The 24018-nt window shown below is 37.3% G+C and overlaps 1 protein-coding gene across 1 annotated transcript; it reads left to right on the top strand.

The window, feature by feature from the left end:
- The first annotated feature begins 18099 nt into the window (after window positions 1-18099).
- Window positions 18100-23612, top strand: spp1 (secreted phosphoprotein 1). The gene is made up of 8 exons (XM_051911102.1): window positions 18100-18243; window positions 19401-19470; window positions 19556-19612; window positions 19715-19771; window positions 20430-20480; window positions 20636-20680; window positions 21470-21766; window positions 22947-23612. The coding sequence occupies exons 2-8, from the start codon at window positions 19417-19419 to the stop codon at window positions 23310-23312; spliced, it is 927 nt and encodes a 308-aa protein (XP_051767062.1). The 5' UTR covers window positions 18100-18243; window positions 19401-19416; the 3' UTR covers window positions 23313-23612.
- The last annotated feature ends 406 nt before the right edge of the window (window positions 23613-24018 follow it).

The following is a 24018-nucleotide window of genomic DNA, read 5'->3' as shown; positions in this document are numbered from 1 at the left end:
AATCTTTTTCCTCTTATGAAAAAATGAACGTTTACAGTTTTGTTTAATTGGACTTTTATTGCATGTACTGGTATGACCACATCTATTAAAACATTTGTTCATTCTGCTATAGAAGAATAGCCTACTACATTAAAAATAAACCAGTGAACTTGACATGTTTAAAACAGCAACATCTGTCAAAAACAAACATCTTATGATGTTGCTATACATTTCCTTACCAGAAAAAAATACATGAATATTGTTACGGTTGGTGGCCGTGGAGAAACGCACAATGAAGAAGATAAACAAAATAATCCTTTAATTGAATATTAAACAAAACATACAAGAGAATACCAAGGAGAATCACAAACAATGTTACATGTACACATTACCAAAGCAAGCCAAGGAACTAACTGAAACAGAAGGCTTAAATAGAGCAAAAAGAGGGAGAAACTAACTAGATAATTAACAACACAGGTACCTAATCAATTAGTAACCTTGGAGACAAACAGGTAGGGAATGGAAGATGAAATGAACTAATTAACATGCAAGAAGGATTAATGCTGCCTTCACGTGCTATAGGAAATTAGATAATTCCCACTTCTGAAGTCCTGATTACAACCTCATCGCATTCAAGCTTCAAAATTAGAGTGCGTTCATGTGCAATTTTTACATAGGAAACACATATTTACGATAATTCAGAGAGCACGTGAAGGCAGCATAACAATGAAACTCAGGCTAGAACAGAAAAACAGATCATAAACAAACTCAATGTGACAAATATATACTTTTTGAATGGATTCTTCCTGTTACTACCAGTCATGCTTACATTCATTCCTAGCTTCGAAGAGACATATATATCTCTTCAGGGAAATTCCTCATTTGGTAAGGGAAAGGCAACTCACAGTTATAAATATATGAATGGATTTCTCAACTTATAACTGAAATGCTAGTTTGTGGATAAAATTTTGGCTGTACAATTTGTACACCTTGTTATAGCACAATTAAATATTGAGACTTCTTGTGCTTGAAGAGAACCCACACTGAAAACCAAGCCCCAGGCTGTTCCACATTTAGCATATGGTACATTTGACTCTGTTGGAAAAAAGAATGACTAATCTTACCATAATTATGATAAACATAATATATGTATTTTTTAACCTGAAAATTGAAAAACATTATTTGTGTATTACTTTCGTGCAAAGTAAAGTGGAGATGTGGAGATACTCATATTACATGCATGTCCAGCTTATGCAGATTCAATATTCCTGTCATTGATATATTGTGGAAGTGAGATATTTCCTAGATTATCTGTTGAAAAATTGATTTTCTCTTTTTTTCTGATAACCTAACAGTATTCAGTATATGTAAATGTTACATATTTATTACTGAGGTCATACACACAAAAAAGTCATGACAGGTTCATGTCCCACCTGCTGAACAAAATCTACTATATATGGAAAGAATAGATAATGAAATAATTATTTTTAATGGCACTACACCAACAGGCCATTGGTGTTCCACAGGGCTCAGTACTCTGACCTCTTTCATTCTTCATTTACACCAAATCATAGTAAAATTACCATGTGTAAATTTTACATTTTACTTAGATGATGAATAAATCAGTAAAACTCACATCATCCTGTGTCTGCCAGACATTTCAGCCTGGACAAACACCTGCCACCTAAAGCTGAACAAGTAGAAAACGGATATATGGATGCTTTCTGTACGTTGACTACAAAAGCTTTATCGTTTTTGTACTCTGGAAAAGAATGTACCAGATGCCTGAAATGCAAATGATGCAGTAAATGCTTTTTGAAGATAAAAATGAGTAGAATTCAATGATAGAGGAACCTTTCTGTTTGTAAAAATGTTTATATGGAAGTAAGAGTAAGGTTAGGCTTCATTACATCCCTTCTTAAAACCTATTTGAAGCATGTAAATGTGTGTCCTTAGAAGAAAATGGTATACGTTGAAACACATTAAAAATGTGTGTCTTTAGCAAAATCTTAATATGAGTGAAGTAAAAACTATAATAACCTCTGAAATCAGGGCTGACCAGACAAAAACAACAACAACAACAACAACAACACCCTAGACTGAATGTCTACATTTACTACATACACCATTGTGGTGTGTTGCCTTTGGCAGAGGTTTAATGGTGTATGCATGTTTGATGTATGTGTTGACATGTATATGATAAAATTGCGTACTATACATACTTAGCCTGACAAGCTGGATCCTGATTCAGGTTCTACATACTATGTGCTCTTTAGGGAACTGAATAGCAATCCAACAGCAAATATTTCTTACAGTGATTGACATTTTGTGGAGCTGGTTTTGAAAACCAAGTAACACTAGACATGGACAGGGGCAAAAAGTATTACATAATGAGCAGAGATGTTTTTGTCAATGAGTAAGGCAAAAATGTTTTAATACCAACCATAAACTGTTTTTAGCAAAGTATGAAATGTGAAAAAAAATCTGTGAAACATTAAGAGACTTTTAACAGTACATTTTAGTGTACATTTAAATGTTTTGTAGGGCCCCTCCATATCCCACCAATTTACCCCATTCCCTAAGTGCTTTTCCTCTTCAGCAAGTTCTTCAGATGTTTGTATTCATGTTTATATTTTTATACTGAGCAACTACATGCCAATAAAGTGTCTCATAAAACTGGCAGTAAGCCATAACAAGTCATATTTCTTAATTGTTGACCCGCCAACACTGTAAAAAAACAAAACAAAAAATAAAGTTTTTTTGTTAAGTCACCATTATGTTGATTAATGTTCAAATAATAAAGAAAAAGGCATAATATATGCCACAGTGCATGCTGGGAAAAGCAGATAAAGTAATCATTGTGATTCTACAGTACAATGCTGTTACAATATAGTAATGGCCTGGCCCTATACGGTCTGAATACTATTTCTATGTCAAATAAATAATGTGAAACTACTACTGTAAATTCAAATTTTAAACTAAATCTTTACAATAAGACTTTTGAAATGCTTTGTGAAAAGCAGCCTACAATTTACTACACAATTATCTTTTGTGACCTCTGTTGTAGGCTCATGAATGTCATACTTTAATAAATTACAGCTATAATGCTATCATCTAAGTTATCATGTGCTAATTACCATGTTCTGCAGTATTTTCTGTTTGAAAAGAATTATTTTAACAGTATGCAAATTCTTCACATTGCACCTATTCATCAATGCAACATTAAATTGCTTTTTTAACAAGTACATTTAAGGTCCTTTTGCGGTGAAACTAATGAGCTTGTTTTTAATGATAGTGTTGACTTAATGTTGGCATGAATGAGATTAAATGTTGGCCTGGATGGACAAACTCACATTTCACAAGTCATTAAACCGAACAATTACTTTTAGATGACCACAGCAATGGCACCTACAATAGTCCAACGCTTAAATTGTTAAAATTGTAAGTTAGAAAGTACTATAAGCATAGATATACTATGATGGTTGAATGCTTCATTAATGCCTTTATCTCCAAATGTTAAGGAAACGTGTCTAAATACTGATGCTAGTCTTTCCCAGGGTACTTGGTACAGTTACCAATGAATCAAGCATTTGAACTATTATGCAGTTTTAAAATAAAACATTTCTTCAAGTTTAATTTTTTTAAAAATATTAAATGTTAAATGTTTAACAGTGTGCTACTACACTCTTGAAAATAAGGATTCCAAAAGCAGGTTTTCACAGTGATGCCATTGAGGAACCATTTTGGGTTCCCCAAAGAACCTTTCAGTGAACAGTTCTTAAAAGAACCCTTTTTGTCTTAGTGTTAAATAAGAACATTTTAAAAAATCTTTTTCCACTATAAAGAACCTTTTGTACAATGGAAATGTTCTATGTATGTTAAAGGTTATTCATGTAACCATCAATGAATAAAGAACCTTTAATTTTAAGAGGGTGACCTTATTCCATTAGTGCCAATTAATAACAATAGCTAGTTTGATATATAAAGGACAAAAGTGTCTTTATGAGTGAAATAAAATATGACTGAATGATGGGATTGACTGTATAGCGGTATATACAAAATATACCAGACAAATATCCTACAGACATTAGGTAATTATTTATCTTTTGACTATCACGTTGTGTTGTCACGTGTTTGTTCCGTTTTGTTCAGTTTTCCTGGTCTGTTCTATTTTGTCTTTTGCTTCTAGTTTGTTAATTAGTTCCGTTCTCTCAGTTTCCCTGCCTGTTTGTCTCCATTGTTACATACTGATTAGAGTACTCAGTTCAGGTGTGTCTAGTTAGTTTCGCCCTTTGTTTGCTCTGTGTAGGCTATATAAGCCCTCATTTTCAGTTTGTTCCTCGTCCTGCATTGTTTAAGTTCTATGTAATATGTGGTTGTACGTTTTCCTAGGTTATATCCTGTTTGATATCTTTAGTATTGGATTAAAAGTCTCCTTGAGTATCTCCTTCGTCGTGCGCTTTATTACAGCAACCTACTCCATGACAGAATGCAGGACCACTACAAAAACTCAACAATAAAGATGGCTGAGGATCATCTCCTCTCCCTCCAACAGAATGGACGTCCTCTGGCGCAGTATGCGGATGAGTTTTTGGAATATTCCCATCTGGTGAGTTGGAGCAATACTACGCCCAATGCTTGCTTTTGAGACTGGATGATGAGGTAATTCAGTTCCTGTCTACTGGTCATTGTTATTTACCCTTAGTCGATACCATTGATTATGTCCTCTGGCTAAATGGTTCAAATTTCTGGGTTGATGAAGTTAAAGAGGACAATAACCACCCTCATCCAGTCCCATCCCAAAAGCGTATGGGCGCTCCAGCTCACCCCAAGCCTACTACCAAACCCTGCACATCCCTGAACATCGGGACTGTCACATCTGTTCCAGAGTCCACTCCAACCACTGAGTCCGCTCAAATCTCAGCACTCAGTTTAGCCCCAGCCCAAAGAAGGAGGCTGAGGAAGAAGAGACCATCCATTGCATTGCCAGCCCATGCGTTAGCCCCTGAGTCCGCTCCAGTGTCGGTTCCAGCCCCTGAGTCCGCTCCAGTGTTGGCTCCAGCCCCTGAGTCCGCTCCAGTGTCGGCTCCAGCTCCTGAGTCCGCTTCAGTGTCGGCTCCAGCCCCTGAGTCCGCTCCAGTGTCAACTCCAGCCCCTGAGTCCGCTCCAGTGTCAGCTCCAGCCCCTGAGTCCGCTCCAGTGTCGGCTCCAGCCCTGAGTCCGCTCCAGTGTCGGCTCCAGCTCCTGAGTCTGCTCCAGTGTCGGCTCCAGCCCCTGAGTCCGCTCCAGTGTCGGCTCCAGCCCATGAGTCCATTCCAGTGTTGGCTCCAGCCCCTGAGTCTGCTCCAGTGTCAGCTCCAGAACCCATTCCAATCCTGGAGCTCAGCCCAAAGTCCACTCCAGCCCCAGAGCTAAGCCCAGAGAAGGCAGGGCTGACCATCATGGCTATGGCTATTTTGTTTGTGTGGGATGCACACAGAGTAGACAGAAAATTTCCCCTCCCAAGAAAATTTTCCTGCCTAAGTCACCCTGGCCACCCCCTTCTCTAGCCCTTCGTCAACCTCTTGGGCACCCTCCCTCCCCAGTTGGACTTATGCTGCCTTCATGTGCTCTCGGAATTATCGAGTTTCCTATGTAAAAATTGCACATGAACACCCTCCCATTGCGAAACTTGAATGCGATGAGCTCGTAATCATGACTTTAGAAGTGTGAATTATCAAATTTACGATAGCACATGAAGGCAGCATTATTGCGGCGCAAATACGCGCCTTCCGGGAGGGGGGTGTACTGTCACGTGTTTGTTCTGTTTTGTTCAGTTTTCCTGGTCTGTTCAATTTTGTTACATATTATTTGGAGTCCTCAGTTCAGGTGTTTCTAGTTAGTTTCTCCCTTTGTTTGCTCTGTGTATATACAGGTGCATCTCAATAAATTAGAATGTCATGGAAAAGTTAATTTATTTCAGTAATTCAACTCAAATTGTGGAACTCGTGTATTAAATAAATTCAGTGCACACAAACTGAAGTACTTCAAGTCTTTGGTTTTTTAATTGTGATGATTTTGGCTCACATTTAACAAAAACCCACCAATTCACTATCTCAATACTTGGTTGGGCCTCCTTTTGCATGAATTACTGCATCAATGCAGCGTGACATGGAGGCAATCAGCCTGTGGCACTGCTCAGGTGTAATGGAAGCCCAGTTTGCTTTGATAGCGGCCTTTAGGTCATCTGCATTGTTGGGTCTGGTGTCTCTCATGTTCCTCTTGACAATACCCCATAGATTCTCTATGGGGTTCAGGTCAGGTGAGTTTGATGGCCAATCAAGCACAGTAACACCATGGTCATTGAACCAGCTTTAGGTACCTTTGGCGGTGTAGGCAGGTGCCAAATCCTGCTGGAAAATGAAATCAGCATCTCAATAAAGCTTGTCAGCAGAAGGAAGCATGAAGTGCTCTAAAATTTCCTGATAGATGGCTGCGTTGACTGTGGACTTCAGAAAACACAGTGGACCAACACCAGCAGATGACAAGGCAGCCTAAATCATCACTGACTGTGGAAACTTCACACTGGACTTAAAGCAACATGGTTTCTGTGCCTCTCTTCCTCCAGACTCTGGGACCTTGATTTCCAAATGAAATGCAAAATTTACTTTCATCTGAAAAGAGGACTTTGGACCACTGAGCAACAGTCCAGTTTATTTTCTTCTTAGCCCAGGTAAGACGCTTCTGCCGTTGTCTTTGGTTCAGAAGTTGCTTGGGACGTGGAATGTGACAGTTGTAGCCCATTTCCTGAAGACGTCTGTGTGTGGTGGCTCTTGATGCACTGACTCCTGCTTCAGTCCACTCCTTTTGAAGCTCTCCTGAGTTCTTAAATCAGCTTCGCCTGACAATCTTCTCAAGCCTGTGGTCATTCCTTTCACTTGTACACCTTTTCCTACCACACTTTTTCCTTCCAATCAACTTTCCATGAATATGCTTTGGCACAGCACTCTGTGAACAGCCAGCTTCCTGTAGAGGGTCTTGATGATCGTCTTCTGGACAACTGTCAAGTCAGCAGACTTCCCCATGACTGCTGTTGGGATTACTGACCTAAACCCAGTATTTATACCCTGAGAATGGTAATTTAATAGAACTTGAAATTAAATATTCTAATAATTTGAGATACTGATTTTTTGATTTTGATGAGCAGCAAGCTGTAATCATCAAAATGAAAACAAAAAAGTGTGGAAATATTTTACTTTATGTCTAATAAAGTTTATACTTATACTTTCATACTTATGTCTAATAAAAGTTTTACTTTCTGAATTAAATTACAGAAAAAAAAAAATATTTTTTCATGATATTCTAATTTATTGAGATGCATCTGTAAGCCCTCAGTTTCAGTTTGTTTCTTGTGATATGTGGTTGTATGTTATCCTAGATTATCTCCTGTTTAGTATTGGATTAATATTCTCCTTGAGTATCTCCTGTGTGCGCTTTATTACAGCCACCTACTCCGTGACAACAGTATGATATACTTCATTTTTGAGGTGCCTGAGGCAAATAACTTCTTGTATAAAGGTTTGTGAGACAGTTAAGAACAGCATCTTCTTCAATGGTTATAACATTCTTTTCTACTTAGAGGATGTGTAAATTGTTCAAACATGTCTGGCCCATACTGTTGCTTAGCCATGTGTGGAGGCGCCTCAAATCTGGACTAGTCACATGAGCGGAGGGGAATTGTTTTGTTTAGTTTTTATTCGCTTTGTCTTTTTCATTTATTTAGTTTCCTTCAATTAAATTGCTGCAGTGCACATATAAACATAATAAAGTTTTTTTTTCTTTTTCTTTTTTTTTCTGGAGCTTTAAAAATACAGAAATAAGATCTGGGGCTGTAGAAGAAACATTTGGAGCTGTAGCCCAAAATCCAGGGCCTAGTCACACCCCTGTTAGTCCCATTGCAAAAAACACAAACTAATTACAATAGAGAAATGTTTTATGCATTTTGAGCTGTAACATTAAACACAACTCCAGCGAATTATATTTGCAGAGCGCTAGCTTGTCTTTAGCTTATCATAACAAAATTAATTCAGTTGCAAGTGACATTGCTGTACTAGTTTGTACAAGGAAATCTGCAAAGCTCATTGTGTCAACTGTATGATAACCATTAAACAGTTGAACACATGATTATGATTTTTTTTCACCATTTAGAACATGTGCTTCTAATTGCACATCCATTACGTAATATTACGTTTTCCATTACATCAGAAGACAATTAGACAATTTAGGTACTTTTTAAGAAAGATGAATTGCCTTCAAAAGAGGTGTTTTGGGCTGCCAAAAATGACTCCCTTACAACATTATTCATGGTTAGTCACAAAGTCTAATTATGAACTAAGCACTTGAGCAACTTTTTGAGACACCATTCCAAAACAATCATGCCAGACAGGAAATGTACCTTCTATTATAGACTATTTCCATCCTGGGTATGAAATGGTACAGACTGCGTAGGCGATACACTATTACTAACTGCCAGAAACTTAATAAGTTCAACAGTGCTCTTCATTCTTCCAGTTTCTAAATGTGAATAAATTGTCCATTCGTATTATTGCTAAAATTCTTGTGTTCTGTCTCTGAATTTGTAATTGTTTAGATTTGTTTCAGTCAAACAAAGCACTAACATGTGGATCCTCATTTGCTTTTGAAAAAGTCAGCACAGTTCATTGAAACAGGAAGTATAGTTCTCTAGTCATGGTGGAAAATGGGGGTGGAAATCAAAATACAGTAGACTGTATAACATCCGAGCACACACAACCTGGGTAGAGACATGTGGGATGATAAAAAACAAAGACTTCATGAAAGACATGTGCTATGTCACGTCTTTCTGACCAAAACACAACGATTTACTGTAAATGATTTGGTTTCAAAAGTTGCGGCTCTCAAATTGCAGTAGTACTACAGAAACAACTGACTTTGCAATGATAGTGTAAAAATACAGTATGTTTGCAGATTGTTTACAGAATGGATCATACTGATCATTTCCATATTTAATATTGCATATTCCAATGAAACACTAAAAAATATAAGTTCAGACATTAATTATAAAATATTCTGTGGTTGTTTGCATTTAATAAAAATGAATAAATATAGTGTTATTTCTGATGAATTCATCGACTTAAAGCTGCACTATGGAACTCTGGCCAAAAAAACTGAATGTTCCTTGCAGAGTGACTCTTTTTGGCACTTCTTGTTTTCACAGATGAATTAGATGGTTTGAGGAATTACTATGGTTGCCTGTAATCGCTATAGAGTGCAACAGTGCAATATTTTTCTCTTTCATTTTTCCCATAGGGATTTTAAAAAGTCATTGAGTTATAAGCCATGAACCAAACTAATCAGTTAGGAGATGTCCTGCCATCTCCTGTGAACTTTAGCCAATGGTACAAATCCTACATGCCTCCTCTGCTCATCTCCAGCGAACCTGAAGCACATCTTGGTTGGCTGCAAGATAAGCTTTGATGCAAGGCCGCTGTACATGCAGGCACAACCAGGTGCTTAAGTATCTTGCAGTGCCATTGGACTCCAGATGGACCACCATCAATGCCTTACCTCCTCTGTTATGTCTTTGTGCTCCAATAAATAAGTTTGTGGTAGAAGGAGCAAGGAAGGTCAAAGTGAAGACCCCAGATACTGGCCAGTTGGGTGGAGCTTGCGATTGGAAGTTTTTAGCTGACCTGAATCAAAGGCTTTGCTTCCCACCCGAAATTGTAGCTACCAATCTCAGACCAGACCTTGTGCTTTGGTCCTCCTCACTTCTCACTGTGTATATCATAAAGCTTATTGTGCCCTGGGAGGATGCTGTGGAGGAGGCCTATGAACCTAAGAGCCTTCAGCATGCTGAGCTAGCAGCCGACGTGGACCAACGTGGCTGGAAAGCAAGGTTTGTCTTGTTGAAGTTGCCTGTCAAAGCTTTGTCGGTAGATCTGTCATAAAAATTCTTAAAGACTTAGGAATCCAAGGCCAAGCCCATCGGCAAGCTGTTAAAGCCCTCTCTGCTACTGAACAAGCTGGATTAAGAGGAAGGACATTGGTTGGGCCCCGTAACAACAGAGGCACTGAGTGGGGGAAAAAACAGAAGGGGGCGAACCTGGGACACCTGGGGCTGTATTCACAAAACATTTTATCTTACCACTAAGAGTTTTCCTAAATAGCAGTAAAAGTTCTTAGCTAAGAGTTTTCTCATAAAACCTATTCACAAAGATGCTGAGACAAACTTTTACTAAGGAATAGACTGAAGTCTTAAGCTAAGAGTAAGGGCGGGGTTGACCTCGTTACTATGGAGTATGCACACAGTGATTGGCTGATGGGGGAGGAGTCAGCGATTTAATCATAGAAATATTGTAGAATGAGGTGTCATGTTTCCATATTAAAATAAAGGTTTTATAATAAAAAATGTTGCCCTATTCAAATAAATATTTTTTAATAAAAATTTTGCCATATTCAAATAAAGGTTTTAAAATGTAGGCTAAGTGTCACTTATTAAACTACAACTACTGGCTATTACAGTTAATTGTCCGCCTCTTGGATGTCTGCATCTCAAGAGAATGCAGAATTCAAGCGACAAATTATGTTTTATAAACAAAGTTTGGGAGGAACACATTCAAACGGTCTTTCTAATCAGCTCGAGAGGAGGAATTATATATACACAGACGAGAGCCGACTCGCCTATAGTTACCTCGACAGTTTTCTGCATCCCTCCGCCACCCCGCTCCTCACTCTCGGCTGGCAATACTGGGAGAACTTTGGGTTTGGGCTAAATTCCAAGCTCAGAGCCCTCGATCCCCTTGGACAGCACACCAAATACGCTTATTATATATTTTTTTACTCTATTCAACCATTTGTAAGTGTGAACTTACAAATGATTAATCGGGTAATCGGACAATATTTATTTATTTGTTAAAGATTTATTTATGGCTTCTCATCGTAAATTCAAATCTATAAATCAAAATGTATTGCATTTATAAAGAAAAAGTTCAGCACCTAAGGCTCTATCACTATTGCATCAATGGTGTACAGTGTCTTTGGGATTGGCAGCAATGGCCATTAGGATTGTTTGTGATTTGGTCTTAGTGACTTAGAAGTCCTCTTGACTACTCCTAACATTTCACAGATTTAGGAGCTAGTTTTAGCACTAAAATGCTGTGTGAAATAATCTTAGAGCAAAAATTTAGGACTCCTAAAATTAGGACTGACACGCCCATTATTTTTAAGAGTTTTTCCTAAATTGGCAATTTAGGATCTACTTTTAGCCTTAAGATGTTTTGTGAATACGGACCCAGATGTCTCGAATGAGCCCTCTGGAATTGTCGTGAGCATATATCATCGAAACACCAAGGAAAGAGGGTGCCCCTATCACCTCCATATTTGTTCCCCAATCATCTCAGGGAGGTGCAATAATAGCAAGGGATATTACCATGTAGTCCTAAAATATAACTGTAATTTTTGTATGTTTTGGACATAATTGTGACAAAAACACAAAATGTTTTCATTGTGTCTTGGTGACATCATGTGAACATGATGTGATTGACTGAAACACACTGAGGTCTTAAGTGGGACATTTAAATTTGAATATTCTCACTTCCAACCTCACCTCGAACGCAGCATATGTGTTCAGCTGTACACGTAGTCTAAGTATTCGCGTCAAAACTGAAGTGTGCTTTGTTTTTAATGAGGGAAAGAACTACAATCCCATTAAGCACTGTGAATGACATTGAATAAAATATATGGATAAATATAAAACTTTTGATTTAAATACACAGTATGTTTTTTTCGCCGCTAGGGGTCGCTAAACTCTTCAAAACAATAACAAAGGCATAGATTGATGAAGCAGTGAATGAGCGTGGACTCATGGAACTTGTCGTCATCTAATAATGCACATGGATCTAATAATGTTTATGGCGAAACAATGTTTATGGATGAGTGAATGCATTCATGTTTTTTAACATGACTGTGGTATACAGCAGGGCGTGGCCGAGAATCGCGGGCGCGATTGCTAATGAGAGACAGATATCAGTGCCACACGCGAGTCCCAGGGGATATAAAGGAATGAGGACATTTCATTCTACCGTACTACTTCTAAAGCTGAAATACTACTAACAGGCCAGTTTATTTGACAAATTAAAATTGTGAGGTAAAGCAGCACTGTTTCACTTGGTCTAACGTTACACTAAACTGCATTTGAGTGTGTTAGAAGTTGTATTGTTATTCTATGTATTAGTTTGTTGGCTGTATGAGACTAACAGTAAGCTAGATCAACATTAGAATATCATACTGATGATATTCTAACATTTTATCGTGCTGAGCTAACATTAATTAGTCTAATGTAGCCTACATTTGCTTACCTTGTCTAATAACGTGCAAGAGCGGCATCGAGTTCTGTCAAGTCAAAGTTGTTGCAAAGCTCTCACCATTTCGGAAACGCCACGTTGATATTGATCCTCGTTTTATTTCACCTTTTGTCCCAAAGTTTGCTTACCATGGTCCATAATGTTTGAACAAAACAACAACATGGTTACTATGCAGTACAAGGAAACCAGGGGTAACGCAGATATTATGTCACTGACAGGCGACAAGTGACAAGGGAGGGACGGGCACTATTTAAAATTGTGAATTTCTCTGAATTTACAAATTCTTAGAAACATTTAGGATAATGTAAGTACACAGATGAATGAAATATATAACACTGTGCAAGTGGTTTTTGGATATTTTAATATAAAAATCTTACATATTGTGCCTTTAAAATGTTGATTTATAGAAACAACTTATTTTAAAATATGCATAGATACAAATATTTCAGTATTTTAAACGCATAGGGAGACTGTTCTTTTGCCGGAATCTGGTTGTTAGAATTTTCTGATTTGTGGAGATTTCTTTTCAGAATCAAGGGTAATGTAGTGTTTTATCAAGAATTCTGCAGATGAACAACAAATTTTTTTTTTTTTTTTTAAATAAGTTGAAAAAATGCAGACTTCAACAAAACCATCAATTAACAACTTTGTAGCTCACAGTAGGTCTGTCTATAAAGGTTTATGAGTTATTGTTAAAAATCAATTTCCCTATTGAGAAAATTAATGGCATTTTTATTTCTGGGATTCAACTGTAGCACACTATTTCAGAGTTTACACTATTTATTGTAGCTACAAGCCACACACGAGCCAGACTTTGTTTTCTTTATTTCATGATGGAAAACACGCAAGAACAAATGCAGTAAGCCTGGTACAGTATTTTCCCACAAAATGTGACCCGACAGCTCAAAATATAAATGTAATACTATAGTGAATCAGGATCAATGGTTCAATATCAGGATCAATATTTGGATCAATTACCTATGTAAATTAAGATTAGTCTTTAGATAAGATAGTGTCAACAACTAAAATATTAATGAACATGAACATTATTTGTAGCTAATTTTGTTCTAAGTAGGCTAGTTAGAATAAGTAAACAACAAAAAAATTACAATAATCATTAAATCTAAGAATATTGTTTTTTAGCAGATTCTCTCAAATGTTCTATCTAAAATCAAAGGACAAAAAAAAAAAAAAAAAAAAATTCCCACCAGAACCTACCATCGTTGTTGTTCTGCCTTCCCCAGTTTTTGTCGTCAAACAGAGCAAAATTGTTTTGTTGATGGAAGAAATTCTTTGTTTTAAGAGGTTTCCACAACATTAATTTTATTATTCTTATTGTGTTACTGTTGGATAGACAGTAAAAACTTTTGTGTCTTTTATGTTCAAACTGCATCTAAAGTGGGAAAAGCAAGTACATAAAGTCTTTTACCCTTTTCCATGCCCCATATAACATTACATAACATACAGAACAAACAGAAAGCTTTGTATGTTTACACACATTAGGTTCTGTTTCCTATGGATGACAATGCTATTGTTTTGGATGTACCAAGTGTATGTGGTTCAGTTTCAGGCAAATTTTGAATCAGTAGGCTCCTCCATAGTATGCTATCCTCCAGTTTCAGAAAGGTGTTGTATAACTTCCTGTTTGTGTTTTCACATCACCTTCTTCCAATCTTCCAAAGAATTCCCAAAATGTTTCATGCCTAAATTGATCCAGACGGAATTTTATGTCTGAGTTCCCTGACAGGAAGCAGGCATGCATTTGACATGCCTGCTGAACATTTGGGGTTATGAACCTACCACTTAAACCTACATGCTTGCTTAGTAGTTTAACATATGCTGCCAATTTTTTTTTTACTTTCACATATGGATATACTGTACATTTCCTGACACTGTATAGCCGATCACTATATCTGGTTACATACATTTTCATTTTCATTTTGCATTTTCCCTTATTGACTGGCTTATGCGGATTTTCCATTTCCATAACCATAAAAGTGTCTCAATGGTTTGTAGGTCTTGATCATGTTATTCCCCAGTTGTAAAACAGTGTAATCTAGACCACATCTGATATTAATGGCCTAATATAGTTTTAACAGTTCAGAAGCTGATAGTTTAATTCAACGGTCCTTTAAAAGCATGGTTGGGTATGTATAATCCATATAGGTAATGTGTTCCTACAGAATATTTCCAAACAAACTAACCTCAAAGATTAATGGTTTGGGGCATATTTAATGGCACACGACTTGGAACTTCATTGGTCTAAGTCTTGTAAAGGGTGACATCAACTTCATAAACTAATGTTGTGGATCAGGGCTGAATTGAAGCCATGTGGCTTTTTTTTTTTACTTCATTTCCAAAGCCACCAAACCACAGTACAGAAGCAAAGACTAGTTGATTAGAATGCAGTCCTGGTGCATGCTTCACTAAGTTCATAAAGTCCATCCCTGCATGAAACACAGACATTGTGGAGAGAAGATCACCACACACAGACTTAACATTGATTGAAATGTCATCGGACAGTCACGATTCTGTCTTGTGTCTGTGATGGCTTCATCAGTTAAAGCAGGGAGTTGAAATACTTAAACATATTTTCTAATGTTAGCCATGATCCTGTTAGTGGACATTTACACTTATACCAGCATGCCAGTGATTGTTTGGGATTCAACAAAGTTTAGTTGAGTTTACCTTCATGCAAACATAAGAGTCAAACATGCAAATTCAAAACTGTTTAAGAAAATGTACACACATTACATTACACAAAAGAAAAAATTACAGTCACACTCAGTGAAAACACTTCAATTATGCTAGCAATCACTCTTCAGCTTCAAAAAGCACAATTCAGTGGAGACCACTTTCTGTTTGGCGAGAGCTCCTTCCAGTTCTCATTCTGCTGGATTTGTTTGAAATTTTCAACACTTTCAACATCTTCTTGTCTGCCATCTCTTCAATTGTTATCACAGCACTCGGCTGTGTTGAGTCTAACCTCACAGATCTTTCAAGGTTTTGTGGAGGGAAGAGGTGTCTAAGTCACTGCAGTCAACGGGGTACCTCAGGGATCTATACCTCGCCCCCTACTTTTCTCAATGTACACAACATGACTAGGACCTCTCATCCAGCACATGAATTTTCCTACCTCTGCTACACAGACTATAAGCATCTCAACATCTTATTCCAGCCAGAGGATTGCAAAGTGGCTACATGGATTGCTAGAACACCACCTGTACTCAATCAAGTGAAGACAGATCTCTTTGCCTCCCCACCCAGCTCAGCAATTCATCACAACATCGATACTGGCATCCAGGTATGGCCAGTACTTGGAAGAAGAGTTTGACGAAAATCTGATCTTCAAATCTAGATCCGTCATTTCTTGATGGAAAATATTGCAATGCTCTTCTATCTGACCTTTCATGTTGGGCAAACATTTAAACCCCCAGGTGAAAAAAAAAGTACACTTCTATAATGTACTTAAAGTGCTCTATTTTCGTGCACTAATTTTGTACTTGATGTACTAAAAATTCTTCTTTAGTACTTCTTAAGATAATCTTAAGAACATCTAAGTGTACTCAACTGTGCTATTTTGAGACACCATGAAATATAAACTAAAATGTGCTTTTAATATGCTATCTCTGTATTTTAAAAATATATTTAGTTACCACTTGTAGTACACTATAAGTTCAAATCTACTATAAGTGGTATCTAAATATATTTTTAAAATACAGAGTATATTAAAAGCACATTTTACTTCATATTTCATGGTGTCTCAAAATAGCACAGTTGAGTGCACTTAGATATTTTTAAGATTAGCTTAAGAAGTACTAAAGAAGAATTTTTAGTATATTAAGTACAAAATTACTGCACGAAAATAGAGCACTTTAAGTACATTATAGAAGTGTACTTTTTTTTCACCTGGGCCACCGCTGAGTTAAAACAACCCAACTGCTGGCTTTGTCCATTTTCAACCCAACTTGGGTTGTTTTTAAGGCAGATTTTTTTTTTTTAGAGTGAAGATATTTTGTTAGTAAATGACTCATGGATCACACACACACACACACACACACACACACACACACACACACACAAAAAACTTGACATGAATTACCTTCTCAGTCATTAAATTTGACTGATATTTACATTTGGAAACATGTAAGCTATATGGTGTGAAAACACACCAGTCTGTGTGATTATTTCTAACAGAATTGGGAAAGTTTCTATAATTTTGTGGTGTTGTGGTGGTGTCTCTGAGTTTTTTTGTTAATCCATCAGTGAGCCACAGGCAGTTTGGCTGCCATGCATGACAGCAAGATGCTTATTTTAGCATAAAAAAAAAATCCAGACACAAACTATAGACTTCTTTCCCCTTACAACATTAGCCTGAGTGAAAAAATGAAAAACATTTCACTTTTTATATGAACAGCAGTTCAGTGCTGCATGTCTTAACACGTTCTCAAGATGATATTTCTAGATGACAACCTAAGATTAGTATGTCTGATGTACTTTGTTTCCCCATTTGCTTGCACCTTTAAAGTCCCTTTGACTTTTTTTTTTTTTTTGTCTTCACTTACATAAGTTGGTAGAATTAGCACTGATATTCAGTCTCTTTAATTACTGCCCTGGGGTGCACCTCACAATATCTTAGCAAATCATCAATCACGAACACTAACTATCACTTTCAGGTGCTTATATATGTTCATATGCTGCTTGTTAATAGTGAATAATTATATAGTAGATGTAAGGGAATGCAACATTGTCTGGTCTCCTGATCCCCCTCATACAAGATAGTCATACACTATCTATACTGTAAATGCACAGAATAACATGAAAGAAAGCACAATACTGTTGACTGCAATTTCTGAGCATCTGACTTCATTTCCACAAACAGTCTGTGAATCATAGGAATGATACAAACTGATGGGAAATTCATGTGATTTTGGTATGACACACCATCACCCTACTCAAAATAAACTGTAAAATGTTTTTCTACCTTTTTATGTGAAAAACATTTGTGCAGTATACATAAATCTCACCTAAATGTGATGAAATATTATGTTAAACCTAGAACCTATTTTATCATTTATTAGTTACTACTGAAATTTGTAAGAACCTGAGAATCTAAGTGGTGCTTGCCACCGTGGTGTAGATGTATTTGTAGACCTGCACATCAACTACCATCCCCCAAAACTGTCTCTCTCTAAAATCCACACTTTCCCTCAACAAGCCACACAATTTGAGGTATCGTTCATGTTCATAGCGGAAATTTGAATCCCTAACCTTGAGCAAAATCAATAGTAATAGTACTTAGCAAACACTACTAAATATAAAATTTTAATATATTAAACTGGTCCTTTTGTGATTTTCTGTTACACACTGTTCCCTACTTAAGTTTGAACTGATTACACACTTAACACTTCATTCTGCTTTATAGCCAGAGGCATTCAACCCCCTTAATTGAAGCCATTAAATATTTATTTGCCCTGTTTTATGGTACAATAACAATTAAAGTGGACATTGAGTCTTTCCATGGTATATGCATAATATGTTAATAATAATAAGCATGACAACATTTTATCAAGGATCCTAAGAACAACACAGGATATGTATTATTTTTTCTGCTTGTCATGCCTGGCTGTAAATGTTTGCATTGCCTGGCCATATAAACCACAGGAAGAGTGGGAGCAAAAAGGTGGGACAGCAGCGGTAAACCTCATGACATCACAAGCTTCACAGCCATTGGCTGTTTCCAGAGGGAACAGGGTTTAAAAGCCAACCAGCAGCCATCTCTCACCAGCATCAAAACATAGCAAGATCTCATCTGATAAACAGGACCTCAGTCTATCCTTTGACATAGTCAAAGAACTTCAAATTTCGCAAAGAGAAAGAGGTAAGTCACAATTAAACAATTCATTTATGTTTATGTTTTAGGATGTTGAGGTTAAAAACCAATTGTCATCAAAGGTTTCAGTATGCAGATGTTGAAAGAAGCCCAAGTACTTATGTGGAATGTATTTACTTGCTTGTAATCTTGCCATTTTTCAGGTTCGTCATGCATTTATTTGTATTTATATCATGAAAATTACTTTTCATAGAACAGTTTGCAATCATGTTCTGTAGCTACAGTCTATTTTAACCTTAAATCGTGAATTAATTCATACAGCAAATGCAGTTCTTGCAAAATAAGCATCAAAGTTCAGATAAATCCATTCTTGTTCAGCCTCAATGTAAGCACAAGACTGAAGTTATGAAGACTTTTAATGATTCCAACCACAGTTTATTATAGGCAGAGATGATTAACATGAACTTGACAGACAAAAGAGGAAGTTGCGGCTATGGCACATAAAGGCCTTACTAATTTGTCAACTGACTCATTTATTCCAGCGACACAACCACTAAATTAAAGTTCCATACAAAAGAATAATAATACTGGCTGACTGACAGTTGCCACCACTACTTCTGCCGGCAGCCTCAACAAAACGCTTCGACACTTAGTGTTCTGTTCTGCACTTCACATTTTCTTTTGACGCCACAAATTTTAGGCCTTGGCTCACAGCAACGAAGATTCTAATGAGAAACTAAGTCTGGAGCCAGAGGCGTTCTATTTCTTGGGATTGTGGCTGCTACATAGTCTACATATAACTTCTGGAATTATACACCAGAGGAGATCATTATAGGTATCGCTAAACACATGTTACCTCAACTTATACTTTATGCAATGTAGTTGTAGCTGAAAACAAACGAGAGATGTTTCATGGTGAGGACTTGTAGGAAGTAGGCATTCTTTGGCATTTACCAACATGTTTCTGAGTGCCTTAAAAGGCATGCTTCCTTCCGGGTCGGTTTGCCTTGCAGTAAATGCGTAAATACCAAAAATACCCACTCTTGAGGCAGTTGAGCACAGGCAATCCTCTCTGTAATAGATTTCTTATTACCGTGCATTAGTTGGCGTAACTTTTTAATGGCTTTTCTAACATATTTACATTTATAAGGTCAAAATTGATGTTCTTTGTAACTGTGCATCTCTTTGTTTTCCTCCCTTTTTAGAGTATTTTGCACAAAAATGAAGACTCTTATCGTTTTAACGCTCCTCGTTGCCACAGTCTTCTGCCTACCTGTAAGTTCATATTAAGCGTTATTTTAACTGTGAAAACTTGGCTACCATTTTTGTCTTCTAATGTGTATATGCACATTTTTCTCAGGTCAAGCGCTCAGCTAGCAGTTCAGAGAGCTCAGAAGAGCTTGTTGCTGTTCAACAGGCAAGTATCTTATATGAAATGGACAAAATGAACAAAATGTGTTGAAATGAATAATGTGCAGAAAACTACACTGCTATTTTAACAAAACATCTGTCCATACAGCCACCTCCTATTCTCCGAAAAGCTGCTGCTAATATGTTTGAGGCAGAACCTACACAGGTAAAACCCGTCCTCTAGCCTCTAATATGACTGTAATTCTGTCTATAAGAGAATAGTTAACGCCTAAAATTCTGTTATTTATTCACCCTCGTGCCATTTCTTTCCTTTGTGGAACACAAAAGGTGAAATTTTGAGTAATATCTTGGCCACTTTTTTCAATAAAATGAGGACTGGGGCTGTCAAGCTGAAAAATGACAAGAAACCTACAAAAAAGAACCAATTCACTCTTTTAAATCAGATCTTTTTAAAAAGTCGGTTGATTCAAGTCATAAAAAAAATGGTCTGAATGACTCTTTGATTTGGTTGCAGTGGTTAACGGCTCACTGTTCCTCACAAAATCAATATCGTATGACTTCAGAACACTTGAAATTTAGTATCTGGACCACTTTTAATGATACTTTTATGGTGCTATTGCATTGTCAATGCATGGACTAATACATAATTAAAAATGATCTACTGAAGAAAGAAAGTCACACAGGTTTGTAAGGGTGAATAAATGATGGGTGACTATAGTAATTTGGGTGAACTATTACTTTAACGTCAAAGTACTAATATAAACTAGCACCTTTGAGCTATTTAAATTTAAGGAGGTGGTAACTGCTGAAATGAGAAATACTGTATTGTTTTATTTATGCCAAGGCATTTGGTTGTGTTTCAGACCACGCCAACAGAATCTAATGAAAGCACAGACAGTGCAGATGACACTGAGGTAAATGAAGACTCATCCTCTGACCACATCACACGTCACTGCACTCCCACAATAGCCAATAAAAGACAGCAGGCTCTAAAAATACCATTCTGTTGGTCTAGACGCACTGTAAGTGACCCTGCTGCGAGTCTCAATACTGTTTCTTTCATTTGCAGGAGGCATATGAGGAATCTGAAACAGATGAGAACAAAGAGGAGAACGTGAGTCACTTTGATTATGCTAAAATACTTACGTTTTCTGTCATGTAGAACCACTGTGGCCAGTTTCTAAACAACGGACTATTTTTATTTCAAAACCTAGAATTTAGGAATTTATCAAGTGGCGACCTTCCTGTAGCTCAAACAGGTTCAATTCCCAGAGAAAGAAATTGCTGATAAAATGTATGCCTTAAATGCATTGTGAGTTGCTTTGGATAAATGTGTTTGCCAAATTCACAAATGTAAAGGCAAACACAGTGTTAATCATAGAAAATCATATAAAAAAGTAAACAAAAAAAATACTTAAAATCCAAAATAATATTGTCTAGTAGCATGGTTGACTCACAGATGTTGATGTCAGCAATAAAAGATACATGAAGTTTCTCCTCCCTCATTTATTTTACTATCTTGACTGATTACGCATGGTTATTTGGCTAGTTGCATTTTATTATGTGCATTTAGCATTTTCCAGACCAGAACTGAGACCCATTTTTGGGTCCCAACTCACCCTTTGATAATAACTAAAATACACAGGAAAGGAGCTGACAATATATTTAACTACTTAAGTTTCCATTTACCAAGCAATTGTCCTGCAAAACTGCTGTGGGATGTAACAGATGTGACAACACAAATATGAGAAGCAGGATTTTGGAACAATGAGATTTTCAACCCAGCATGACCCAAACAGAAAAAAAAAAGAAAAAAAAATTACCACCATGCTAGCAGTACAGCTACAGAATTTTATATTGTCAATTAAATTATATTGTCCATTAACATATACTGTCCGTTTAGGACACTGATTCCAGTGAAAGTGAATCTGGAGAAACTGAGACCACCGCAGTCCCATCCACAGTAGAGCCCTCACTGGACCCCATCATCAACACAGGCCGGGGAGACAGCATGGGCTACCCTAGCGACTACAAAAAAACCATCGTCTATGTGGACGCAAACGACTTTGAAAAGCTACCTTCTCCATACAAGTCCTACAGCAGTGACAAGTTGGGCGGTTTGACATTCGTGAGCAAGAAGACATCTGCTTATGATGATCAGAGCATCAATGATGTGGAGAAAGAGATTAAACTGTACAAGGTAAATAGAAGGGTTACTTTATGTTTGTAAAATCTGCCCATACGCAAAGTAGACAAGTAATAGAAAAGGAAAATATACATGTATTTGCAGCAGAACAAATGTTAAGAACACTTACAAGAAAGTACTGTGGCAGAACCATGCTATCAGATGGTACTTGGTAATTAGGGGCGGCGTTCGGGGTGACCAACTAAAAGTAGCGATGCTACCAACTTAGGCCTATTTATGTTTCAATACCATGCCAGTAATTCAGTTATTTTCATAATAGTGTTGCTTTTCCAGTGACAAACTTCATTTCACGACTGCAGGCTATAGTGCTGCACTGTTGCTGAGTGAATAATCAAACGCACTTACCTGAATGGTCCTCTCTCGCTTCACTTCCCTCATTTAGGGTAGGCATGAGCGAATCATTTCGGTGAAACGATTGATCCTGAACGGTTCTCTCTCTTATGCAGTTTGTGTCGTGTGGCCTGTCACTGTTTTTGAAAGAGAAAAAATACGGCTCTAATAAAATGATAAATCATATATTGGATAGTCAGCTAATTTCATATTCTCCTCCTAAATAACTAAAATGTAGTTAGCTACGCTGAAAGTTAAAAACAAAAAATAGCTACTTTTTCGAAGCTTTAGCTTAAACTGTAGTTTATCTACTTTAAATTATGACTAGCTTGTTACACTTTTAAAGTAGCCTCCCCAACACTGATTAAAGTTGGCATGAAACTGAAGTTGTGATAGTCTTTTCTCCCCTATTGTGACGTATATCCTCAAGAAATTGCTTCTGGAACAAGACAAAATGTAGGGCGGGACTTGATTTTGACCGTGTGACAGGTTGTCCCACTTTTGCACCAGTAAACAATCATCAGAGAAGTCTGAAGTTATTTTGATTAAAGATTATGAGGCACCTGATTTTTTTTTTTTTTTTTTTTAATTATGTGAACGCATAAATCATTTATAATAAATACGGCAATATTCCATCAAAAAAGGGATTTTTTAAATTTATTTTGGTTTTTGCTTTGACAAGTAATGTTACTATTGCTCATATGGAGAGTAAAAAAAACCCACAGAGTATTAATAAGTATTCATCTTTGTTGTGTAACCCTACCATTTATGCAACAGACATGAATGGTACCTCAAATTAACAACTGAATGATATAACAAAACGAGAATCACTTCTGTTTCTCAGGCTCTACAGGTGCATGATGCTCCTCTGGAGGAGGAGGACACCAGCACCCCAGAGGTGGAAAACATGGAGCCAAGCGATCGCCAGGTTGCTCTGGGAAGCCAAGAGATCGTTCCCGCCGAGAACCAAGAGTCAGATAGCGAGGGGGCGAGTGCTGGTGACGCTCCCACCGACAGCGCAAGCGCCAGTGCCAGCCAGGAGGAAAATGAAGAGGAGTCAGATAGCAGCCCGAGCAGCGAGGATACCACAACCACGCCTGGAGCTGCAGACAGCGATGAAGACTCCTCACAGAGCACAGAAAGCCAGGAGAGCGATTCGGATGAGGAGACCACCCAGACCACCGAGGCTTCCATCGTAACCGCAAAGTAAACACAGTCAAGCACAAACCCTCAACGGGCTGTCGACACAAACGAATGCAAATGTATTAATTGTATGGTGCTTGGTGACTCACTCCACGTGATGTTAGTGTGAGTTAGACAACAAACGGCAGAGCACAAAGATACGGTTCAAACGAGTTCTTGAACTGCTGCCAAACCTGTTAAGATGCAGTTTCATCTCAACAATGTCTTCCTGTTCATTGCACAATTATTTGCAAACTTAATGTAAATGTAATTTTATACTGCTATATGTAATGAATGATCATTTATGAATAAATTTTGTCCTATATCAGTTATGCAGTGTTTCTTAGTGCACCGAAAATACACAAGATGAAGCAATGTCTAAATATTACCAAAGCTATCTTAAAAAAGAATTACAGATAAAAATCCATTAAACCGTTCAACATGGACAGAGTTTGCCTTTAGAAGAGTGCAATTTTATTCAACACAATATTTGGCTATAGTGCTGTCTGAGGCAAAATCCTATAGCCTTAAAGCCTTGGTGAAAAAAAAAAAATACAACTAAAATATCTAAACCAACCTAAACTGAACTGTCTGGTTTGCTGGTCTTAGTCTCCCTGGTCTGTTCATTGGTTTTGGGCACTTTTTAGGGTGGTTTTTAGCAGTTTTTTTTTTCAGCAGCCCAGCCATATGACATAGAGAAGTGGTTTCTTAAGTCGGCATGAAGCAGAAGTTGC

Source organism: Ctenopharyngodon idella, chromosome 10, assembly GCF_019924925.1.
Source record: "Ctenopharyngodon idella isolate HZGC_01 chromosome 10, HZGC01, whole genome shotgun sequence".
NCBI lineage: Eukaryota > Metazoa > Chordata > Actinopteri > Cypriniformes > Xenocyprididae > Ctenopharyngodon > Ctenopharyngodon idella.
This window is presented reverse-complemented; position numbering and strand designations above follow the sequence as displayed.